This window comes from Lactuca sativa, chromosome 9, assembly GCF_002870075.4.
Source record: "Lactuca sativa cultivar Salinas chromosome 9, Lsat_Salinas_v11, whole genome shotgun sequence".
Lineage (NCBI taxonomy): Eukaryota > Viridiplantae > Streptophyta > Magnoliopsida > Asterales > Asteraceae > Lactuca > Lactuca sativa.
The window spans coordinates 63,239,147-63,257,547 of NC_056631.2; the positions used below are offsets into that span (position 1 = coordinate 63,239,147).

At 35.7% G+C, this 18,401-nt stretch overlaps 1 protein-coding gene across 2 annotated transcripts; it reads right to left on the reverse strand.

The window, feature by feature from the left end:
* Positions 1–357: 357 nt before the first annotated feature.
* LOC111876470 (uncharacterized) lies at positions 358–4,750 on the reverse strand. 2 transcript variants are annotated; one of them, XM_023873029.3, is made up of 8 exons: positions 4,050–4,750; positions 3,815–3,938; positions 3,600–3,735; positions 3,329–3,365; positions 3,008–3,248; positions 2,797–2,909; positions 2,076–2,174; positions 358–783 (listed from the first exon to the last, which is right to left on the reverse strand). In XM_023873029.3, exons 1-6 carry the CDS (start codon positions 4,266–4,268, stop codon positions 2,812–2,814), a joined length of 855 nt encoding a protein of 284 aa, XP_023728797.1. In that variant the 5' UTR covers positions 4,269–4,750; the 3' UTR covers positions 358–783; positions 2,076–2,174; positions 2,797–2,811. The 2 variants fall into 2 exon arrangements, with proteins under 2 accessions (XP_023728797.1, XP_023728876.1); XM_023873108.3 differs by having other exon boundaries at positions 3,011–3,248; positions 4,050–4,748.
* Positions 4,751–18,401: the final 13,651 nt, after the last annotated feature.

Below are 18,401 nucleotides of genomic sequence, written 5' to 3' on the forward strand. Positions count from 1 at the left end.
CATAGAATACAATTTTTTTTAAAAAAATAAGCCGGTTCAAAACCAGTTTTTACCCGGAACCGACCGGACCAGTAAAAAAATAGAGACAAAATGGATAGGTTTTTCTCAAATCCTAGAACCAAGAACTGGCCCAGAGGTCCAGAAAAACGGTCTGGTCCGGTGCAGTGCACCGGTTCGGTCCAGTCAACGTGTCCAAATGCTCACCCCCTATCCAATATGATACATTCGTATCCATACATGAAGAGTTATGCTTTCACAATGACACCATTATAAAAGCATACTTCATGCCATTTATTTACCATCTACTTAAAACTACAATGACAAAGGACATCCAAACACCCCATTTGATCACAAAGGTAAAAGAACAAACACAACACCTACAATTTCCCAAAAGAAAGACTTTGTTCAAGAAGAGTTGCAGCCACACACAAACAATGACACTTCCATTTTTTTCTAAGACTACAAGATCTCTGGATTTTCACCCTTTGAAAACCAGGATCAAGAACAATGAACAATAACAAAAAAAGACACCAACATATAACACCATACAGTTTAGCCAATGTGTTTACACAATGATAGGCCTTGTTAACCTAACAAGAATGGTGTAGCTGATTCCAATGCATGCTGGAAACCTATTCCAGCATCGGGTGGCAATTTCTTTGACCCTTGTGACACTGGTAGAGTGAAAGAGGACCAAATGGGACACATTTGGATTTTGGAAGGAAGACACAATTCGCATCTTCATGGGATTTCCTTGACCATGATTTCTCTGGTAAAAATGACCTACAAAATATCAACCAAATCTGCTTTTAGTGTAAGAAAATGCAGTATTATCCAGCATATATGTTTAAAGATTCATAAAGATACTACCTTTAATCCTAAAATGTACAAGATTAAGCTTTATTTTAAAACTTTCTATATTATGTTTGATTCTTTAGAACAAAAAGGTTGGTTTTTATTTGTGGAAGTCGGGGGCCCATCCCCATGTGTGAAGGCTAAGAACCACAAGAACATTAGAAAATGCAAACAAGTAGTCCCCCCCCCCCCCAAATCAGCCCTACCCCTACCCTACCCAACCACCACCACCACAAAATATCATATTCAACAAAGCCCACTCATGAAAGAATTACCCCACCTGTGACACTACTGTAAAGGTCATAAAAAATCGAATCTCTGTTATAAAAGATCTTGTTGTCTATCTGTTGCATTGTTTCTAGAGGCTGAAACCAAAGTCAAATAAATACTGTTTCTTTTTCCTCATCAAGTTCTGTATGGGTAAAATGGCAGAATATCCAGATACAGTGTTGTATACATAAGATCTGTTTCTTTAATTCCTTTCAAGACTGAATAAATGATCTGAATGAGACTACATGACCATTTTGTCCTTACATTCGATTTTATTCTTGGTGTTTTAATACATTAAGCCAGGTTTTATGGCTTAACCTATTAAGTCATTTTGTCCAGATCAAGTAAAAAAGAAACAACAATATATAATTGTCCAGAGTAAGTTATTAAGCCCATTTAAGTCGAAAAGAAACATCCCCTAAAGGATCTTTCTCTTGTTGCCAAGTTTTCAAATTTGTTAAAATTTAAAAACTCATGTCTTTTAATGGAGTATTTGAAGAAAAAGAACATTAGAACATGGCACATCATGAAAGGCTTTATAGGCTTCACGGGCCCTTGCAAATTCTTCTTTTCATAAAGCAAACTCATGAGTTCTGTTCAATTATATTTATGAGGGCCAAAATGTATATAAGCTCGTCCCCACTGTTCATATTAAGGGGAACAAATGTATCATTGGCTAGATCTTTATCTAAAAGCTAATAACTTAATTCGGGTAATTATCTTTATTTGAGACTACCAAAAGGCAAACAGAATCAAGTCTTTCATAAAGCAAACTCGCATGTTCTCTTTCTCTTGTTTAAAGAACTTCAAAGAAAACAAAAGACTCCTATAGCTATACTTCTATGTGATCAAAGAACCTTTTTTTAGGGTTCTACTGCAAATTCAAGGGCACATAAAACACAAAGGAAAAAAAATTGCATTTTCTAATGAATATGAAACCAAGTGTATACCTCTAGAATGCAAAACGAATAATTTGCAAGGCTAGATTTGAAGCCCGCCACTCAAGTAGCAGTACTACCGTTCTTAGTCCTGCTGCAATCTAAGGATACCTGCAAAAATATCATCAAAGAAACATTACAAGTGGAAAACTGTTTCTTTTTTACTTAATGGGCTTAATGATTTAACTACTTAATCTTGAATTGTTTCATTTTGACTTAATCTTGGCACAAAACTTAGGGGTTGTTTCTTTTTTACTTAATCTGGACAAATTGACTTAATGGGTTAAGTTAAAAAAAACCTGATTTAATGTATTAGGACACTAACTCTTTACCTATTAGTCCTTCCTCATTTCTCCTCCCAGATTCTCTCACGTAAAAATTATTGCATATTGTTAGAATTGATGAATATTGTGAAATTTGTTTTTTGGAATGTAGGGGTAAATTGGTCATTAGTCTCAACTCTCATAACCGACCTCATGCATACAGTACCTTTTATCCAAACAGACATTATTACTCATTCAGACACTTTATCCCTTAATCTCATAAGCTATCTGTGAGTGTTTATTTTTGACATGATTAATAGAGAAAGTCAGGGAAATGAGGCTTTCCTCTTAAAGTCCTAACTTTTTACAGTTTTCCCGAATTTATTTTTTTCCTTTTATTTCACAAGTATACAAATCATTTTGTCATTTAATATTTAAACATCATTTATCCAAACAGTAATATTACTTGCCTTTTAATCAGACCTTCATCCTGAATTTTGGTCAGAAGCACCACCACCTTGCATGATCTGGGATGATGGAGCAGGGATTACAAATTGTTGTCCTTGAACAGGTGCTACAACACCTGATAACACCAAAATTTTCCTTCTTTTTTTACACAGATCATAATAACTCATATTTTTTTTTAAAAAAAAAAAAAAGAATCTTTTGAAAGAAACACACTGCCTGTTGGATATGCTGCTTGAATTGACCGAATGGATGAAGTAGTAGTAGCTGCATTTACATTTGGCCCACCAAATTGCACAATTTGATGACCTGGCAATGTATTATAGCCTGGATAGGGCGTGTAACCATGACCACTTGGAGCTATTTGACCCATTTGATTGTATGGATACATATTGGGCGGGTTAACTGCTCCGTATACTTGAAGATACTGCTGACTTGAATACGGATTGTATACGCCCTATTAATCAGTAAATAACTTGTTAAATTTGAATATATTTCCTTTTTTTCAGGAGCTTTGGGAGACTATTGAGTATTGACCTGTGGATAGACATATTCTGGACTATACGTTCCATACCTGCACCAAAAAGAACAAACATTATCTCCTTAAACCCTAATTGCAAGAAATAGCAATGTACTTTCATTTATTTGTGTATTATAGCATCCTACTTTCAGTTTTTTTTTCTTATTAAGGCATCGTATTTTGACACTGCTATAATTCATCTACCCTTTTCAATATTTTCAATGATTTCATAACAAATTGCCAATTCAATGAGAATGTTAGCATGTAAAATTCAAAAATGTAACTTACGGGTATGAGGGATACATTAATCCTTGTCTGTAGCCATAAAAAAGCGGTGGTTGTTGTTGGTAGCCATAGCTTCCTATAGAAGGCACGCGAGCAGTTTGCACACCTCCTGCATAAGATAGTGTTGATGACATACGTCCTGAACATAAATAAAATCAATTTCAGCCATGATTCATGTAACAAAATTCAATTTTTTGAAAAAATAAAAAAATTAATACCAAAAGAAAGTGCAGGACGAGGGCGTCCAAGTGAAGCTAAATTACAATTCGCCCGTCTACCATCAATGACCGGAGCTGGATCTACACATGCTTTTGAAGCAGATTCGGGATCACGGAAAGTCACCTAAACCCTCCATGAAAACACCATCATCCAAAACAGGTCACTTCACTATAATATCATAAATTAAAACGAAGTGAATATGTATAAATGATTATAGATAAAGATGACACTCACGAAACCATAACCCTTGGATCGGCCGGTGTTTTTATCAGTGATCACAACAGCTTCAAGAATCTCTCCAAATTGCTCGAAGTATTGACGCATGGTTTCACTCTGAGTCTCCCAAGCAAGCCCGCCAACGAACACTTTGGTGAAAGTCGTATCCCCGAAAGGGGACTGAAACCCAGAACTCGAACTCGATCCCGAGCTCGGACCTGCAGGAATCGACGCCATGGACAAGACCCTTATGCTCTCTTTCTTTCTTTCTTTCTTAAATCGAATTGGGTTCAAGCATAAGGGTCGGAACCGAAAAGAAATAGAAGAAAGGAACGACTTTTTCACAAAATAATTGGAATTGAACAAAATTCTGTACAGAAATGGAGAAATTCTTTCGAGATTTACGAAATTGGGAAGATTACAGCACCCTAGAAGTTGAGGTGAAAAGGGGTAGTGGTGGGTGGAACAATTCGTTGTATAAACTACCCACAAAATGTCATTTTCGTGGGGTTATGAGGAAGAAATTTAAAGGGATTTCGAACTTGAAGTTCTTTTACTTTCATGGGGTAATCGAAGAACAAGATTCTTCATTTAAACGACGATGAAAATGGATTTTCACCAAATCAAATAAATACACACAGTAAACTTCTTGTGGCATGATGATGATGACAGCGAAGGAGGAGAAAAAGTCGAATGGGGGCGAGCTGGCAAAGGGACGGTTTATCACAAACAAGAAACGGCAGTCAGAGAAGGGGAGAAAAGAAAATCGAAAACGGCTTTCTTTCGGTCCTTTTTCCAGGGCCTAGATTGATAAACGACAGTAAGAGATACAATTCTTAATGGATGATGTACACGCTGCAAATGCAATTGTGGTTTGGATTTAGTACTTCTCTGGACTTTGGATTCTTTCACTTTTCCACCTCGTTGTTTCCAAGGTTGTCCCCAATGATTTCGGAGAATTTTTATCAAATATATTTGAAAAAACAAAAAATATATCCTATTTTTTAGAAAAAATTATATTTTAAGTATATAACTAATTTATAATTTAGTTTATTTTTTTATTTTTCTTTAATTATTAACAAATAAACAAAAAAATTAAATAATTTTTTTAAACTATTAGATTTACATTCCAACAAACTTATTTAATTTTTTCATTTTTTAAATATATTATTATTAATGATAAATATAACTAAATCTTTTATGTATTATTTTATATATTTTAGATCATTTATCAGCGAGTGCTATCAGATTTTATTTTTATCAACTATTAGCTAATTTTTCAATTAGTTCGTCAAATATACATTAAACAAAGTGCAAAAACTTAAAACTAAAAATACGATTATGGTGAGAGGGTTTGATTGTGGTTTATACTATCTCGTTGATAACCTAAACCAATTTAAAAAAAAAAAATAAAAAAAAAAATAAAATCATTTATCTTTCTTCCACCTATCTAATTATTCACACACAAGCAATCAAATCCAATTCAATTTTATATTAAAAAATTTATATTAATATTGGTCTTTTTGTAGAGAAAAATAAATTACATATTTCAGTATATGTTATGTGATTTCTTACCAAATATAAAATGTAGTTATTAACTAAATTAGATTTAATTATAAAAAATAATTTAAGTCCATCTATCTAAAAGAGACACTTGGCTACATAACCACTTGTTGTGGTAGCCTAGATCACCAAATATGTTTCATTTTTCTTTTCTTTTTTAATTCTTTTTTGGTGAGCCAATCCTAAAAGATCACTAATGGGGATGGTCTTAGATCTCTAGGGGTGAGAATGATATGGTTTTGGGACAAGATTGTACCGCAAACCACATGCATTGATTTTTGTAATCTTAAAATGTGATGTGAGCCTTTTTAAGTGGTGCGCTTTTGTGGTTTTTCTAACGGTATGATTTTAGTTTAAACCTCATAATGAAATGATGTGGTCTTTTTTATGTTTGTGTGATTTTAAAACAACAAGTGGCCTTTCAAAGTTATTACAAAACCAAGACATTAACAATTTAAGGGACAAAGACTTAAAAACATTAATTTGAATGCAACAAATAATGAAATAATCAAATCAAAATGGATAATAAATGGCAACCATTACAACTTTTTTTGTCTGGGAAAAGGATAAACGAACATGTAGAGTCTTAGGTAGGCGTATGTAGTTTGGTTTCATCAATGGAGATTGTATTGGATTAATCAAAAAAGGAAGAATGTATGGTTTGGTCTTGTTATTGCATAAGCATAATCGATGGCACGACAGTATCTCTTTTGCAGAATCTGTAATGACGGATTTGAGACGGTGGCCTGGTAAGAGTGCGGCAACTTGACAAGCGTTATGATTATGTTTTGTCTTTGAATCGAAAGAAAAAAGAATTGAATCATTCTGCTTTAGTTTAGTCAACGTCAAATGAAAATTCATTAACTAACAATATAATAAATCATATATTATATAATATAAATATTTAACATTTTAATATATAGTTATAGTGGTACTGTTCGGTTTCTGAGGGTTAGATTCTAAGCGAAAACCACATCGAACATATTTTTGATCGATTTTCTCAAATCATAAGCCATGTCGAGGGGTTTTGTATTCTGTTTCGGTTTGTTGCGGTGTTGGATTTTTTTGATCAGTTCGGTTTTTTCTCACCCATAGTCTAACTTTAACAGTTGTTTGTTTTAATCTGCTAATTGTCTTAAGATAACCCTTTTCCCTTCTTTGTAAAATTTATTAATTATTAAATTTTGTTATTATTTTAATAGGATTAAAAGAAAGCCTAAGAAGCTAAGACACACTCATGTCCCCATAATTTCTCTCTTGTTATCTGATCTTTGTATCATTCCCTCCCTCCGCTTTGTCACCGACGTGAGAACTTATGAAACATCCCAAAACCAAGGCAAAATTTTTATTTTTCAAAACCATTTAAAATCCATAAGTTTTACAAAAACAATGTTTCCAAAAGTCACAATTATATATCAGAGTATCCTAAAATCATAAATCATATAAAAGTTCAGGATGATGTGCACGATCAAGCCTTCGCCTTGCCCTGTCCTCTGAAGTACCTGAAACCATAAAGTCAAATTGTAAGCCAAAACTTAGTGAGTTCCCCCAAAATACCACACGTATTAGGACAGATAAAACATGCCTCGACCCAATCAGTCATAGGATTGGAATGACATAATGCAACATGTCCAATTAGTCAATAATCAGTCATCGGATTGGAACGCCCGGCCCAATCAATCATCGGACTGGAATGCCTCGGTCTGTCAGCTTATGTACATAGCAGTAAAGCCTTAACCCAGACTGCATTATGTCGAAATATACAACAGATAAAACATATAACAGCAAACAAATAATCATGCAGATCTAACATATCACTATAACATAGCAATATCCTATAAAATAGGATACATAACCTAGTAGGTCGGCATTAATCTCTTCGATCCACAAGTACAATGAGGAAAACTCACCTCATAGTATGAAAAATAGTTGAACAGATCACTGCTCCAAATACCGCCTCAACAAATCACATATACAATTAACAAGGACCCAATCTCAAACTACTATTTAAATTTCCCAAAATACCCTTAAGTCAAACTTGGTCAAAGTCAATGGTCAATGGTCAAGATTCAAAAGTCAAAAGTCAAAAATCCCACATCAGGATGAGTACGCCTGGCTACACATACCGTAGTGAAGTCCTCCCAAGATTACGGGGCTCCAACTCATTACATCCAAGTCTCAGATCTAACCCCAAATAACCTCTTAAACCATAAACTTTCCAACTTTATGCCTTTGCATGACTAGAAAGTGTCCAAATCTAAAAACCCTAACATATCACACGATTCTAAGCCCCATTACTCATCCATGGATGAAGAGAAAGGATTAAGATCACATTTTTATGACTCCATGCACTTTAAAACGTCTAAAAAAAACTACTCATAAGGTCTAGAGTAGCTCATAATCAACTAGACCAAGATTATGGGATCAAAAATGCATAACAACCTTAGAACTAACAAGATCTAATGAAGTATTCATCATGTTCAGAACTTTATACCTTCTGGAGTTTGCATGAGAGGTGCAAATCCCAGACCTACAATGCTTGAAGCTTTCCAAGTGCACTCCAATGATCTTCTTCCTTAAAAGATGAACACAAAACACTCAAATAGCCCAAAAAACTCTCAAATAAATATTAGGTTTTGCAAGGGATAGTTGGGAGGATGGAGGTTGAAGGTTGAAGGGATTTATGAGGGTTAAGGTGTTTAAATAGGGCTCAAAACCCTGGATTTAAGGTTAACATAACAAGCGAGTACTCCCTACGTACCCTTTGAGTACGTCATGCATACTCATAAACACATGAGTCCCTTTTTAACTACTTACACCCAACGTACACCCCAAGTACGCCCGGCATAAGGCCATTTTTGCAATATATATATATATATATATATATATATATATATATATATATATATATATATATATACACCTTAGCTAAGAATGGAAATATCTGATAGGTTGGGTGGTACAATTCTCCCCCACTTGATTCAAACTTCATGCTCGAAGTCTGATGATGTGAATAACTCGAGCTAGTGCTCTCGCATCTCTGTCCTGGGTTCCTAAGTCCACTTGGAACCTTTCTGATGTTGCCACTGAATTAAGCATAGGTACCACCTTGTTGCACAAGGTATTCGTCTTCCTATCCAAAATCGCCATTAGCCTCTCAACATAGGTCAAGCACTCATCAACCTGAATATCATCCAAAGAAACCACTACCGAATCATCGGCTACACACTTCTGAAGCTGAGAGACATGGAAGATGTTGTGAATTTGACTAAGCTCCCCAGGCATGTCCAAACGATAGGCCACTTCTCCTACCTTAGCCACCACTCGAAATGGGCCAATAAACCGGGGCCCTAACTTGCCCCTCTCCCTGAAGTGTATTACACCCTTCCAAGTTGATACCTTCAGTAAAACCATATCACCAACCTTGAACTCCAACTCGGATCGATGTATGTCAGCATACCTCTTTTTCCGACTTTGAGTTGTCTGCAACCGCTGCCTAATCTTCTGGATAAGATATGTCGTCTAAAGAACCACCTTAATCTTCCTTATAACCATATGACTGACCTCCCACCATAACTTTATAACTGAACTCCCCTCGTAGAGAAGCTCGTAAGGCCGCGCATGAATACTAGAATGATGGTTGTTATTGTATGAAAACTCATTCAGGGAAAGGTATGAGTCCCAACTCCCACCAAAATCTATGACACAGGATCTTAACATATCCTTGAGCGTTTGGATGGTCTACTCGCTCTGGTCGTCAGTCTGCGGGTGATAAGTAGTGCTAAATTGTAATCTCGTACCCATTTCCTCGTGGAATCTCTGCCAAAATCGTGAAGTAAATCGAACATCTCGATTATATACAATGGACACTAGAACACCATGTCGAGGGACGATCTTGTTCACATAAACATCAGCCAATTTCTCGGCCGAGGAAGTCTCCCGAATAGCTAGAAAGTGGGCAATCCTAGTCAGACAATCCATAATGACCCATATCGCATCAAATCCCTTGGTCGTCCTGGGTAACTTGGTAATAAAATTCATGGTGATTTGTTCTTATTTCCACATAGGAACCTCCAAAGGATGTAACATTTCGTGCAACCTCTAATGCTCGGTCTTGACCATCTGATAGGTCATGCACCTTTCCACATACCAAGTTATATCCCTCTTCATGCACGATCACCAGTAACTAAGTCTCAAATCCTGATACATTTTTGTAGCTCCATGATGTATCGAAAATCTAGACTTAGGAGCCTCCTCCATCACGGTCTACCTAACCTCACCAAAATTCAGAACCCAAACCCAACCACCCTGAGTCAACGATTCGCGTCTATCGGTGTTGAACCTACTAATCTGACCTCTGATTCTCTACTTCTTCCAGTGCTCACTCTCGATTCCCTCAGCCTGAGCCTCCCTAATCAACTCCAAAAGCAGTGAATCGATAGAAATCATAATACATAAAACCCCAAGAGAAGTATTATCCGTCTTGCGGCTCAAAGCATCAGTGACCACATTCGCTATCCTAGGATGATAAATAATCTCGCAATCATAATCCTTGACCATGTCAAGCCATCTACATTTCCTCATATTCAGATTCAACTGATCCATGAGATATTTCAGACTCTTATGATTTGTGTAGATGGTACATCGGACCCCATATAGATAATGTCACCAAATATTAAGGGCAAACACCACCGCTCCCAACTCCAAATCATGCATTGGATACTGAACCTCATGTAGCTTCAGCTGCCTATAAGTGTATACAATAACCCTCCCTTTATGCATGAGTAATGCCCCCAAACTAGTGATAGAATCATCACAATATACAACGAAATCCTCCACGCCCTCCGGAAGGGTCAACACTGGGGCCTCACATAATTTCTGTCTCAGCGTCTCGAATGCAGCCTACTACTCAGGTCTCCAATGAAAACCCATGTCATTCCTCATCAAATGAGTGAGAGGTACAACAACCTTGGAGAAGTCTTGAACAAACCTCTGATAATAACTGGCCAAACCCAAAAAAAAAAAAACCTTGATCTTCGAGGAGGACTTCGGGACCTCCCACTGCATAACTGCCTCTATCTTGGTCGGTTCAACCAGAATCCTGTCCTGGTTAATGAGGTATCCCAAGAACTGGACCTCCCGTAACCAAAACTCACACTTCGAGAACTTGGCATAAAGCCCCTCCCTCCTTAAAATTCATAGTAGCTCTCAAAGTGCTCTTCATGTTGCTCCTTGGTCTTGGAATAGACCAAATATCATCAATAAAAACAATGACCGAACGATCAAGCATCGGCCTGCATACCCGATTCATCAAATCTATAAATGTCATCGGTGCATTGGTGATCCCAAACAACATCACCATGAACTCATAATGACCATAACAAGTTTGGAATGATGTCTTCTCCATGTCCTCCTCCCTGACTCTCATCCAATGATACATTGACCTCAAATCAATCTTGGAGAACCAATATGTACCTTGCAGTTAATCGAAAATATAACCAATATGTGGAATTGGGTAACGGTTCTCCACCGTCAACTTGTTTAACTCTCGATAATCAATGCACATCTGGTGTCAGCCATCCTTGTTTTTCACAAACAAAATCGGTGTTCCCGATGGCGATTTGCTCGGTTGGATAAATTGCTTGGCCAACAGCTACTGGAGCTGAGAGGATAACTTCTGCATCTCTGAGGGTCATATCAAGACTTCTACTGAAGGATTGCGACATAAAGGACCGAATCACACCCGAGTCAAAAAGCACAAGAGCAGGCAATGGATTCACTAAGAAGGTACCAAGCGGAAATACAATCATAAGCATACATAATAATAATTGAATACAAAATAAATAAATACACACTAGTAACGACGTCAGGCGTCGCCCTGGCCTCATATGCGGTGAGCAGAAAAGCATGAACCCTGGCCTTCAGGGCCTTATCTCTCCCATGTCGTCCATCTGTAATCCTTAAAGTAGTTGGAGCTATTTCTGGTGGCAAGCAAGGGACAACTGGCCTTCATATGGCCAACATGCTCACAGTGGTAGCAAATCCTGGTGCTCGATAATGGGGCCTGCTAACGACAATCCCTATTAATATGGCCCTGCCTGCCATATTTGTGCCACCCATAAGTTGATCGATAAACGTCATCATGCGCCTTCCTGCACTTGCCACAAGTGTGACCCTTCTATCCTCCAGATTGTGAATCAGCGGGCTTAAACCGCTTTGATGCAGGTTGTAACTGAACCGGAGCCTGCCTATGCTCCCTCGTCTGGATCTCAATCTCCCGCCTCCATGCGACATCCTGAAGCTTGGAGAGGGTACGGTATCCCTCGGTAGACACAAACTTATGGGTTTTAGGCATAACAAAACAAACTTACAACTCTTAAGTGTGCATGCAACCTAAAACAAGATCTATGTTTTCTCTATTGAACCTATAACTAAGAACATCAAAATAAGAACCCTAGAAACCCTAGGTAATTTTCGAAATTACTAAAGAAAAGGTTTAGAGTTACATACATTTTAGTTGTTATAGTAAACAACTAGAAATTTCCTTTGAAAGATCTCTTAGAAACAAGCACCACAAGTGTCGTGCCTCTAATGGAATCACATCCAACTAGAAAGAGAATGGCTTAGGAGAGAGGAGAAGGAGGCTTAGAATTTCGGCTATCCTTTTGAATGGAATGGTGGCCGAAAATATAAGGGCTAAGGTCCTTTATATAGTAGTACAAGGAAACCCTAAATAACCCTAATTTGAATTAAATAATATTAATTCAAATTTGGTACTTAGTTACTTCCCTATTGATCCACATGGGATATTTTACAAACCCTAGAATATCCCTTCTAAACACCAAAATTCTGGACCCAGTTCATTATATTCTGAACATGATTTTTGAATTTCATACAATTTCCAAACTAGCAAAAATTAGGGGTTTTGATAGTGATGTATCATGTAGTATAAATGTATAAGTCCATGTAATCCTATAATTGCCTTTACACAATTAAAATTCACAGAAAACCCTATAATATCTATATAATTGCATAAAGTAAACATTTTTAACATATAATCTAAAATAATGCATTTAATTAGAAACAAATTTGAAACTTACATATAACAATTGTATTTCTTCAGTGTTATCGGAAGACATTTTTAGTTGTAGAGATATTCGGAATGGAATGTCAAAGTGTATTCCGAAACAGGGGATGTCTAATTATAGAACATGTTAAATGGTATTTATAAGAGAACTAGATTACCGGTTTAGAATTAGCTACCCGTTTAACCGAATTTGAAATCGAGTCCGGAATAACCTATTCCAACCCACGTGGTCATTTTGTCAATATATATATATATATATATATATATATATATATATATATATATATATATATATATATATATATATATATATATATATATATATATATATATTTTAAAAGCAATAAAAATGGTTAGATTATCCAATTCCCATATTAAAAAACTTAAATATAATATTATTTCTTTACTTTTAATTAATTATTTGTCTTATTGACCAAATATTAGTATGTTAACTAAATTGTTTTTCGTCTATATAGTGACTTCAAATTTAAAATTTTGTTCTAAGCATCTAAAGTGTTCCTATTTGAGTTGTGATGCTTGTCTATGATTATCTTTTGTTTGTTGTTATCTTACCTATAACATACACATATGAAATAAATTAATGAATATTTTTTTATTTTCTATACGTAGCAGGTCATATAAATGAGCTATTAACAAATTGGAAGATATTTAATATAACTAATTTATTATATGTAATATCTGTCGGTCAATAATAATAATAATAATAATAATAATAATAATAATAATAATAATAATAAACATTATTAAAGAGGACCACCCTTAATTATTGAGACCATAATTACCACAACGCCACTCCTAATCTTTTTTTTCCTTAACTTTTCATTTTATCTACCTCCTTTCGGTTTTTAACTTTTGACGTTAATATAATATAACAAATTTAATTTACTCATAAAAAATAAGTACAAGATTAATAGAAACCCATTTTTTTCCATTATAGTCGTATATTCTAATAAATCAAATTTTACTTTCTAAAAACTTTTACAACATTTCATTATGTAAGATTGTAGAATTTTTTAAATTTCAACATGTTATTATGTGATATTTTTATTTTTTATTAAAATCAACTCAACTAATTAATATATATATATATATATATATATATATATATATATATATATATATATATATATATATATATATATATATATATATAATATTCATTATTAAATATGTAAATTAAATCTTCCCGATTTGTTTTTTTCATACTATTTCTAATCTCTTACATTTATAATATATAAATATTTATTAATACCTGCAAGAATAACGTTTATATAAATAAGGCAACAAATTTTAATCGATCCATCTAATATACGAGTTTCACACCTATTTTTTTTCTATTTTTTTATTTTTATTTTTAGCATTTCGAGGCACTACTTGGATGATCCATCGTGTGCACCAAATGTCATTTTGGGCATTCTATGACAACCCCTCAAAACTTTGTATGTTCGAACGCTTTCTCTTTATTTTCTACACGAGTATATATCGAGTTTTGCAGCCAAAATGTTTTCATCAATTTAAACACATCAACGGATTGCATAAGTTGTTATACATGAAGGTGAATTTCGCAACTGTTATGTCTCAAAATGACATGGTTATATGGTTTTTAAATGGTATTCGTCATACTCCATTTTTTGTGGAAACACATTTAACGATTACACGCTACCGGCTACCATGTCCTTTGATATGTCGACCCATGAAAATATTTCTTCAAACTTTTTCCATGGTTCAGGGAACAAATTTATTGGTTTTTCTTTTCCGTTAGGTTGCTTTGGGTTGGGGAACAAGCGTGAACTTGGATTGGCAAATAGGAAATACTTTTTATGCTCATTGGATTGGATAAAATGAATGCATCACCAGATAATGAAATTATGTGGGTAAAAACATAGAGGTCTCTAGTTACATGCAATATGGTGGTGGTGAAGACTCAAAAACAAAAATATTTATAGCAGGTGTGTTGAAAATAATATCTCACAATTGGTCTCGATTGGACGTTGCGGTGGTTTTGCTTTGAGAATCACTTGAAGCAACTAAAGGTGGAGAAATGATTGAAAGTAATACAAAGTTGAAGATATAATGATTTGAGATGTTGTAAAATGGTTAGAGTTTTGTTGGTAATTTATAAGAGATAAAAATAAAAAATAAATAAATAAATATTCATTGTTTTAAAACAGTTAGAATTTTGAGAAGGGGGGGGGGGAGTTATGTTAGGTTTTCTACGCATAAAAAACACTCTAAATTAGGTAACGGAAAAATCGAAACTACGATATACCTAAGTGTACATTCAACCTATGTATCTATGGTTTCATACTAATTGCATCTGCCCTAGAAAAATGAAATACAAGGGAAGAATCACATACCTCTTTTGCATCCAAAGATCTTCATGTTTGACTCCTTGTGCGTGCCACCTTGTTTGGATGATGAGGATCCAAACCAGAATCCCTCTCTTGGTTCACACCCAATGAACTCAAAAGAATAGAATAAAAAATAACTAGGAGGAGATGAACTATAAGGAGAGTTCTTCTACAAGGAGGGAGAAAGAAGTGGTGAAAAATCAAGCCAAAGAATGAGCAAGGAGAATGAATCTCTAAGGCCCTATTTATAGCCTTGGATACCTTCCAGGGTGTTATACTCAAGCCCATGTGGGATGGATAACCCTATGAACGAAATTCTCCTTATCTAAAGAGAATTTTCGTCAACCACCCTTCTTCCTAGGGTTCTGAAATATTCCTGATTAACAAATTATTGATTAATTGATATTCAACCCTTCTATTAATTAAAGTGTTAATTAATTCCCAAATTGTTTTTTCATTTAGATTCTGATTAATTATTAAACTATAATAATAAATAAACTAATTCCTCATTTATTTATTCCACTTAATTTGAGTCTTGAGGGCAACCCAATACCCTGTTATTATTAGAAATATTACCAATAGCTAATGACCTTGGACACACTTTCCAACAGTCTCTTACTTAGACAAGTCATCAACTATATTTGATCTAATACTTCTCTAATAATCAACAGAGAGAATGTTATCCAATGCATTTGCCGAACTCAGATCTAATCAGTTTTAGCCATCAGATAAGTGATCAACTATTCCTTCATCCTCATGATATCTGTATGAATTCGAGACATTGATAATGGTCAATCTCATAATTCAAGATTATGTTTCACGATAAATACTTGTGGTGACTGCATTTGACTACTAAATTGAACACATCAATTTCATTCAAGACCTAGCCAGGTATTCATGATGTCAATACCAAATCATTGAGGGGTCCATAGAAATCGTTTCTCCTGTTAAGGCGGAAGGGACGAATAAACTTTGACTACATAGTTTTTGTCTATTTCATCATGTAATACATGGATATACCCGTTATTGCTACCAGTTACGAATAGTGTTGGATTGAGTAAGTTATTATACATGAAGTTGAATTTTGTAACTATTATGTCTCGAAATGTCATGGTTATATGGTTTTTAAACGGTATTCGTCACACTCCATTTTGTTGTGGAAACATGTTACCTTATTTTTGGAGCTTGAAGGACAATTAGCAATGTGAACATGAGGTTGAATTTCGTAATTGCTATGTCTCGAAATGTCATGGTTATATGGTTTTTAAATGGTACTCATCACACTCCATTTTGTTGTGGAAACACGTTACCTTATTTTTGGAGCTTGAAGGACAATTAGCATTGAGAAACGAATTTTGACCAGTCGAAAAACATTTTCATCGAAAATGAAACATCCTAAAAATACGGTCCAAAATTTCATTTTTAATTTATGAATAAAACCATAGTAACCCAAATCATCTAATAAAAGCATAAGTGATAGTATCTCCAAACATCATATCAAAACACTGTATCAAAATCACATGTCTAAACATCAGAGTAAATCGTCCCAGACTAAACATTATGGTGTGTGCAATGCAGTCATCCTGAGCTCTTCCCCTTACTAGCAGAAGTACCTGAAACCAAAACTGAAAACTGTAAGCACAAAGCTTAATGAGTCTCCCCAAACTACCACATACCATACACATAATCACATAAACACATAACTTTGGCCTAGCCCACTACATCGAGCCCCGCTCAGCATCAGACCGAAATCCGGCATCAGGCCCCGCCCGATATCGAGCAAAGCTCGATATACATAAGCATATCAACAAATACATATAAACATAAACATATAAACATAAACATATAAACATAAACATATAAACATAAACATATAAAGATAAACATATAAACATTCCTCGGGCTTGCCCAGACATCGGATCGAAGTCCGGAAACATTCAACAAACACATGCAAGAATCACGAAGACATCAAGCATACAAACATTCCTCGGGCTTGCCTCGACATTGATCCATAGTCTAGAAAAAATGAACCTGCATCGGGCATAGCCCAGCATTAGACCTTAGTCCGGCATATGCTAACATAAAAAAATGGGCCAGCATTGGTGCCTTCGACCCGTTCCTACTAGAGGAAAACTCACGTCAAATGTCAAGTGAAATAGTTGAACGTCTCTGCTCCTACAACTAGCTCTACTCACGCCCTATACAAAACTAACCCTTAGATACCATTCCTTACATCAAGACCCCTTCACGTTCAACCTTTGTCAAAGTCAAGGTCAAAATCAAAGTCAACGTTTGGTCAAATTCAAAGTCTACACTCCAAGCTGACTCAACTCATCAAGTCATCCCCATGACTCGCCGAGTTCCCTTGCTACTCGTAGTCGTGATAAAGCGAGTCAACTCATCGAGTCCCTCCTCAGACTCGTCGAGTTCTACCCTATTTAGAATTGGGACAAATCGACTCAACTCGTTGAGTTCCTCCATGGACTCGACGAGTTCCTCAGTCTGTTTGGGTCATCTTAAAGGGTTAAGCCCCTACTCTTCATATTTAAGCTTCATACTTCTCATATACACTGAAAATGTCCTTTTAAGGGTAAAGTTTCCAACTTTACCCATTAATACCCTCACTTAACGGGTTTAGCTCAAATCCTAACTCTTTAGGAACTAGATCTTGATCCTAAAGCCATCAATACTCTAAACCATGGCATATAAACTGAGATCTGGACCCTAGACACTACATGAACACGTAAAGCTTCCACCTTTCCCTCCATGCATCGCCTTTTGGATCTTACAAGGCCAAAATGACATCCTATAGCTTGCATGGGGCTTCAATGGCCATAAAGTTTGCACCTTTATCCCTTCATGGTTCCAGATCTGATGGTATACTCACTTGGGACGTCCTTATCCCAAAGATCATGCTTCTTGGACCAAAAACCCAATAAAATTATAATAAAGAGATCTAAGAAGTTACTAAGAAATTTTGAGACTTGCTTACCAAAAAATGATGAGAATGAAACGAAGTCTCTAGATCTACTAGCTTCTTCTTGAATCCCCAAGCTTCTCCTTCCTTCACAAGCTTCAACACACACAAAGTTTCACTCAAAAATGGATCACAAGCTCACAAATGCATTAGGGTTTCTGAATCTAGGCTTTGGGACTTAGAGGCTGGAAATGAGACCAGCATGTGGGGGTTAGGATGCTTAAATAGGGCGCAAAACCACGAAATTAGGGTTTCATCCTGGCAGCCCTACTCGTCGAGTCGAGGGCTCTCAACTTATCGAGTAGGTTACTTAAAAACTCGCATCTCTTCCGATCTCTACTCGACGAGTTTGGGGCTCCCAACTCGTCGAG